Below are 7,558 nucleotides of genomic sequence, written 5' to 3' on the forward strand. Positions count from 1 at the left end.
TATAATCCCAGCACTCAGGAGGCTGAGGCAGGAGGATCAGCATGACTTCAAGGCCAGCATGTGCTGCGTAGTGAGTTTGGGGCTGCCCTGAACTACACAGTGAGACTGTCTCAAAAACAAAAAAAGTTTTAAGAAAATTATAGGGTGACCATTTACCAGTTCTGAAAAGTTCTTCATAAGCAGCATTTATTGACACGTAATCTTTCAATACTTACATACGCTGTAACTTTTTGGCCTACTTCAATAATTTCTGTTGCTTTGTTTCTAATTGTGTAAGGTTGTTATCCTGACTTGCCTCAGTGCTGGGGACTGAGCTCAGCTCTGTTTAAGTTTTTCTTTTGAGACAGAGTCTTGCTAAGTTGTCCAGATTGGGCTTCAACTCGTGGTGCTCCCGCTGCAGCATCCCAGAGTGCTGGGGTTGCAGGTACCTCATGCCGAGACCTGCTAAGTTTGTGATATTTATAAATAGCACTGTACAGGATATTATAAATAATTTGCTCATTTTATTTGCTGAGACATTATTCCTGAAAGAGGAATTACAGCCTCAGAGTGAGACTTTTTTGCCCGGTGTGGTGGCACACATCTGGCAAATCCCAGGATTTGGGAGGCGCAGGCTGGAGGTTCACCTAGAATGAGGCCAGCCTGAACCTAAAGCAAGGCCTGTCTCAACAATACCGACAAAAGCAGGAATCTCCAGAGTGAGTTTTTTTTAAGACCTTTAAGGAATCTTTGGACCCTGCCTTTTAGAGAGCTGGTGGCCACTGGTGCCTCGGGTGGAGACCATGTTTGTTTCTCTCCTGCGTTACTCCTGGCCCCTGAGAGCAGGAAGCTGTCTCCACTGAGCTGTGTGTGGAGTTGCCAGAGCTTCCGCTGGCTCAGCCTTCGGGTGCCAATTTGGAAGTGCACAAATGCCAAGCCTGCAGATGCAGGGGCCTAACGGTGTAGCCTGCGTTGTTTTAACTTACTGGGGCAGCGTGAGCCAGGGGAGGCCTGGCCTGGGAAGGTGCCCCTTGTTTGTTCCCTCCATGTCTCGGTCCTCCCATCTCTGTCCCCACGTCACCACAAGCTTGCAGCTTCTGTTAAGAGCTTAGAGTCGGGCAGGGTGAGCAGGTCTTCCCAAGCTGGATGTGGTGGTGCACGCCTGTAATCCCAGCACTCAGAAGGCTGAGGCAGGAAGATGGTTGTGAGCTCAAGACCAGCCTGGGCTACAAAGTGAGTTCCAGGCCAGCCTGAACTGCGGAGTGAAATGCTGTGTCAGAACGACAGAAAAAAAGTCTTCCTGACCGTTTCTTAAATGAGCCTGTGACCTTGGCCTCGGGGCTGGCCGAGCCTTGCAGGTGCCCCAGCCCTTTCTGGTGCGGAAGGCAGCTCCACCTCGAGGCCGCCCCCGACCCGTCCGTCTCGTCCTAGGTTCTGCCTCGGAGGACCCACCAGCGTCCGGGGATTCGGCATGCACAGCATCGGGCCGCAGAGTGAAGGTCTGTCCGCTGGCTGAGACGGCACGTGCGGGGCCGGTCCCGCCCCGTGGCTGCGGCCGCCAGCGCGGTGTTTGTTGGCAGCAGAGCAGTGCTAGGTGTGCACATTCCACCGCGTTGGGATTAGCACCCCAGCCGGGATGGGTCACACAGCAGACCCCCTGCTGAGGAGACTGTAGGAAGGTGGCATTGTGTGTGTACCAAGAGTGATTTGAAAAGCCAGGCTTGGTGCTGCATGCCTGTAATGCCATCACCGGGGAGGCTGAGGCAGGAGGATCTTAGGAACCTAAGGCCAGCCTGAGCTCCACCACAAAACATCCAAGAAAAGAGATTTAAAAATGATATTATTTTAAAGAATTAGTGAACCTGTGATTAATAGTAGCCCTAAGCTTGAGCCGAGAAGCCCAATGCCCACCAGGAATAGGATGTAACTGCCAGCTCTCGAGCGTGGGGACGCATCTCAGAAGTGCGTGCCCAGCAAGCCAGGCCCGAGGAGTGCGTGCTGTGCTTTCCGTTTAAGCAGCTTGGGACAGGCCACACTATTCCGCGTCCTTAGAGGGCAGCTGTGGCGTGGGTGGCGGGACTGGGAAAGGCCTCGGTACGTATGCACTGGAAAGGAAGTACAAAGCCAGCCTGACAGCAGGAGAGAAACGGCCAGTTTCCTTCCGTCATGGTCAGGCATGAAAGCATGTTCTTAAGGGTTATAAATCATCCAGGGGAGTTGCATGTGGTATGCTAAAAAGTGCGCTTACATATTACCTGTGCATTGCACATAGTGTCATATGTAGTCCTGAGGAGAATAGGGCATTAGCTAGGTTTTTGAATGCTAGAAGTTAAATTCTCAATTTTTACCTATTTCTGTGTCCAGTTTTCTAGAGAGCACATTACTTTTCTGATCAGAATAAATTACGTAAGAGGGGTGGGCTGTTTCTAAGAACAGAGTTGCTCTCCGGCGTCCGTGTGCTCTGTTTCTTTGGGACTGTAGTATTGAAAGTACTAAGGTGACCTGCGGTCTCTGAGTGAACCTTTGCTCTTCAAGGTTAATCTTGAAGGCTGCGACCTCTTTCAGGGCTCTCATCTTGTATTAGAGGGGCTCAAGCGCTGGAAACAGTGTTTTGGTAACATTGTAGCAGCTTGGAGAGCTTTTTATAGCCTTAATGTTACAGTTATTTATAAACAAAGTGTCAGATAGGAGCATTTACAGAAATAATGCAAATAGCAGCTCTCAGCTGCCAGTTTTGAATTTTGGCAAAAGCAGCCTTTTGCCAAATTTCTTTGCTTCCTGGGAAGCAAAGATCTGGGTGGTCCTGGACCGCTGAGACACGGCCTCTCTCCTGGGCCTGAGCTGGGCTGCCCTGGGGATGCCGAGCCAGTCCAGCAAATGGTCAGTCTTGGAAAGTCCACAACAATGCTGCCTTTGCGTGGCAGAAGCGCCTGGTGTGTGACGGATGGGTTCTCGAGGTTCAGCCTTTTGTTCAACCCATTTTTCAGACACAGCCAACTGCCAAGTGCGCTCTTCCCTCGCCCGTCCTGCCCCAGTTGTGAGAGGCCAAGAGAGAGAGGGGCCGCTCTAAACAGGCCAGCAGCCCCATGGAGCAGGCGCCCAGCGCCAGGCCCCGTGGGGGCCTCCTGTGTGACCCCCTCCCCTCAGAGCTGGCGAGGTCCGTGTGGCATCCACGTTCTCAGGCCTGTTGCTGTCCCCTCCCTCATTAGGGGACTACCTGGGTGGCGAGGCATACTGGGCCGGTGGCCTGCACCTGTACACCCCACTGCCCTTCCGGCCAGGTCAGGGCAGCTTCGGAGAGCTTTTCAGAACCCACTTCTTCCTCAATGCAGGAAACCTCTGCAACCTCAACTACGGTAAGACTCAGCAATGCGGGCCGTCCTGGCGCAGCGGGAAGGGGGTGTGGTGCTGGCGATGGAACCTAAGGCGCTGTCTCTCAGCGTGGGCTCGAGGGGCCCCTAATCTCCCTTCACGTGTTCTCCTGGAACAGAAGGCCTGCATTAAGGGCCACCCAGGCTGGACGGGGACAGTGAGGCAGTCTGATGGCCATGTCCTCTCTCCCCAGGAGAGGGCCCCCGAGCGCACATCCGCAAGCTGGCCGAGTGTATCCGCTGGTCCTACGGCGCAGGCATCGTCCTCCGGCTCGGCAACATCGCGCGGCTGGAGCTGAACTACTGCATCCCCATGGGCGTGCAGCGGGGCGACAGGTGCGCAGGGGCAGAGGCTGAACAGAGAGCAAGAGGGTGCACATCGCGGCCTCCGCTTGGGGGCTTCTCTTCTTGCTCTGTGCAGAAGAGCATGGGATGCACCCAGCCTGTTCCTCTGCTTCCTGTCCCCAGAGTGGCATTGGTAGGCACTGGGAATGCACCTGGTGCCTGACAGAGATGGTGAAGCCGAAGGTCAGCTGCGGCCGGGGGCTCATTCTTGAGTGTCCCCTCTGTCCTAGCCTTTGCGGCGCTGCCAGACCGACCCCTTGCTGTCTGCCCAGGGCAGCCTCAGGAACCCCTGGAGACACCAAAATCCAGGGACATGCGAGTCCCTGGTGAGAGGTGCACGTCCCTGACGTGGCGCAGCGTGGTGTCTCTTGGGCCTGCACACCTTGCCCGTGTGGCCTCCAGGGTACCGTTTACTCAGGCCCTGACCGCTCATCACTGTACGGGTTGAGGGCGGGACCAGCCTGTGGTGAAGCTGAGCTCTGCTTTGGGGGACTTTCTGGGATTCCTCCGCCCCCAAAATATCATTGATGTGCATTTGGGTGACTGCAGGCACAGAACCGGTAGATACGAAGGGCCCCCTGTGCTACGTGGATGCCTCTGGCCCACGGGGCTGACCAAAGTTAGTCCCTTTTTTGCTATTTTTGTTTGTTTTGAGACAGGATCTCACTATGCGGCTCAGGCTGGCCCTGAACTTGCTATATAGCCCAGGTTGCTCTTGAACTCACAGGGATCATCCTGCCTCAGCCTCCCAGAGTGCTGGGGTTGCCATTTCTTACATTACTGCAACTGTCTCGTGTGAAATTCAGAAAGTATTGTTGTGCCAGGGAGATAGCTCAGCGGCTGAAGCAGCTACCTGGCAAGTGCAAGTCCTGAGTTTGATCCCCAAAACAAACAAAAAAGTTATTGTGACAATGTACACACAGTGGCATAGGCTGCCATAACAATACATAAACAGGTGGCTGTGGCCACAGGCGCTGGTCTAGAGCGGTGGCAGACCCGGCTCCCGGCAGCTCCCTATTTTCTTAGGGACTGTGGCCTCACAGTGTGTCCTCGCCGGGCGGGCAGCAGGGAGAGCGAGGGCCCTGCTGTCTTTCCTGGAGGCAGGTGCCTCTCCCCTTGGTCACTGCAGGTAGCCGTGGGTCAGGACCTCAGTGCAGGGACCCGGGCACAGTGACAGTACCTGCTCGTGCACCCAGTGCCCTACCCACCCGCACCGTATTGGAAGTGCCCGGCTCAGCTGCGCTGTGGGGCGGCTGTGCCTGTCCTGGAGCCGCCCTGACGGCACCTCTCTGTCCCCTACACAACGCATGCGTACATGCATGTGTGTCTGTATGCATGTGCATGCTCTGGGGCCCCTCTGGGGCCCACAGCGAGTAACCTCCCCGCTCTGGGTCTCATTTTCCCGTCTAGAGGCCCAGTGATCCCAGTTGTGCCGTGCTTGCTTACCATTGCAGTGCTGACGATCAAGTTCAGGACTCATGGCCTCAGAGGGACGGCCCACCCTGAGAGAGGCTTTCCCCCGAGCAGGGTCCCTGGGCTCCGGGCTGCAGGCTCTGGTCTGACCCCTCCAGCTTTCTGGGTAGAGGTCTGTGTGGGTGCCAACCCCAGAGGGGCAGAACCACCCAGGCTGGGGTGGGAAGTGTGAGCACTCCGGCGGAGCTGCAGTACCGTGAGCGGCCGCTGGGTGTCAGTGTGCCCCGCACACCGCGGGGCTCTGAGCTGGCTAGAGGCGGGCAGAGCCAATTTGTGTGGTCTCCGGAGGAGCTTCTTCCTAGAGGCCCCTGCCTGCAGGGCCCTCTGTCCTGCCTGCAGCTCTGTTCTGACATGGTGGTGGCCGCACCTGTTTGTTGGCCATGAATGCTGTCTAGGGCTGGCCGGCCGGCATCCTGGGCGTGGTGTGGTTTGCTGTTTGGTTGCTAGAATTGCGATTCTGTGTTCAGACGCTGCAGAATCCATCCCGGCAGCGTCTGTGGTTCTGGTCAAGTCCACCCTGCACGGTAGTGGCGGCTTCTGCCAAGTGCAGGATCCAGGGCCAGTGTGAGTTAGGGTGCGTCCGCGAGAGCAGCGCAGTGGCGGTGTCGGGTGGGGAGTACCAGGCTCGCAGCTGGGCCACCGGGCTCAAGGGCCGGGCGTGCAGGGCCAGGTGTGCAGGAGGGCACATGGGAGGCGCCTCTAGGACCAGGAGGGTGGCACTGGGACAGAGCCTGAGTCTTCTGGGGCGAAGCAGAGCGTAGGGGCTCAGGGTGGCTGGGGGTGCCCTGGGGGTGCGGGGTTCCACGGCTTCCGTGTGACACCACTCATCTGTCGGCAGTCGTGGTGAGCGGGGCTGGGAGGTCTGCCTGTTCCCGTTAGGTTGCCGCACGCCTTCACCTATGTAGCTCATTCTAGGTGTTTCATAGCCCAGGGAACATAGGCCTGGGCCCCTTCTGTAGATCAGATAGCGTGAAAAATGAAAACAAGTTGTGTAGTCCCCAGGCCCAGCTCTGAGGTACCAAGCGGGACAGGCTTCAACCTGGGAAATGGGTTGGGGAGGCCCCCAGGGGACGTCTGCCACTCTGCACCTGGTGAAGGCCCTGTGAGTGGACAGTGGCCACTTAGGGCGGTGGACTCAGTGACTGCCATGTGGCAGTGTGATCTTCGCCCTCCCCCGGGCTGGGCCCCCTGCTCCTCCCTGTCAGGTGGGAACACTCAGGAGGCCGGGAGGAATTCACACCCGCTTCTTTCCCTCCCCTTTTCCTTTTTGTCTATCTTTCTGAGACAGGGTCTCCATGTAGCTCAGGCTGGCTTGAGCTCACTTTGTAGCCTAGGCTTGTCTCAAACTCCCAGTGATCCTCCTGCCTCAGCCTCCCAATTGCTGGGATTACAGGCATGTACCACCACAGGCCAAGTCTCAACCCAGCCTAGGAGAGTGAGTGGGAGAAGGGCCGGTGTGACCCTCTATGGGCCGCCCACAGGGTCCCCAAGCTGCCACCCCTGGCTGGGGGCCCAGGGAAGGGGAGCGTGCCCTCCACCTCTGCCTTTCTTTCAGGATATGTGATGGTGTCCAGTTTGGAGCTGGGATCCGGTTCCTGTAGCTGTACTCCCTTGGGCATCTGCACTCCCGGAGTCCCAGCAGCCCGGCAAGCTGGGCCACCGTCCTCGCCAGCGAGCATGTCAATAAATTGTGAAGACACGTGGGCTGCAGCAACACTCTGATTTGCTTCTCCTGGACACCTGTGTCCCTTTGCCTGTGCCACCCTGGGCCCAAGGGTGCTCAGATGACCCTGATTCTCTTTCCTCCCACCTGCCCTGGGAGACCCTGATCCCAAGTGTTACTGTTAAGGCTGGGCATAGGTGTATGTGCAAGTGTGGCGGGCACGGGAGAAGTCACTACACTGTGATGCTGGGGACACTGCGGCGAGCAGGGGTAATGTGTCATCTGTAGACTGGTGGCAGCCACCGAGATTGAAGCCATGAAGCCAGTGGCTGAGACATCGCAGATGGGTGGGCTGTGGGAGGGGCTCTTGATCCCGCCCTGGTCTGGGTTCGTGAGGGCCCTGGCTTGCATCCTTAGCGTTGCAAAGAAAAAGCAGGAGGGTGTAGGGGTGTAGCTCAGGGGCATGGTGCCTGCCTGGTAAGCCCTAGATCCCGCGTTCAGTTCCTAGTTTTATTTTGTTTTTTAATTTCTATTTATTTATTTTTGGTGGAACTGGGGAGCAGTTCCTAGTTTTAAAGAAAGTAAAGGAAAAAGAACAATATCGCAAGCACAGGCTCAGCTCCCGGGGCTCAGGGCTCGAGCCGAGGCCCAGCCGCTGTCCCTCCTGCAGCTCTGCCTGGCCTCGCCCACAGCCGGCGCCCCCGCTGTCCACCTCTGCTCTCCCCCG

General features: G+C 56.9%; 1 protein-coding gene across 1 annotated transcript in view; it reads left to right on the forward strand.

Moving 5' to 3' along the window:
• Samm50 (SAMM50 sorting and assembly machinery component) overlaps positions 1–6,868 on the forward strand; it is a 24,022-nt gene extending 17,154 nt beyond the window's left edge. The window contains exons 12-15 of the mRNA XM_023702530.1: positions 1,305–1,478; positions 3,189–3,335; positions 3,545–3,686; positions 6,724–6,868. Coding sequence (XP_023558298.1) covers positions 1,305–1,478; positions 3,189–3,335; positions 3,545–3,686; positions 6,724–6,769 — 509 coding nt within the window. The 3' untranslated portion in view covers positions 6,770–6,868. The remainder of the gene's footprint in view (positions 1–1,304; positions 1,479–3,188; positions 3,336–3,544; positions 3,687–6,723) is intronic.
• The last annotated feature ends 690 nt before the right edge of the window (positions 6,869–7,558 follow it).

The sequence above is a fragment of the Octodon degus genome, unplaced genomic scaffold (genome assembly GCF_000260255.1).
Source record: "Octodon degus isolate 3935 unplaced genomic scaffold, OctDeg1.0 scaffold00153, whole genome shotgun sequence".
Classification (NCBI taxonomy): domain Eukaryota; kingdom Metazoa; phylum Chordata; class Mammalia; order Rodentia; family Octodontidae; genus Octodon; species Octodon degus.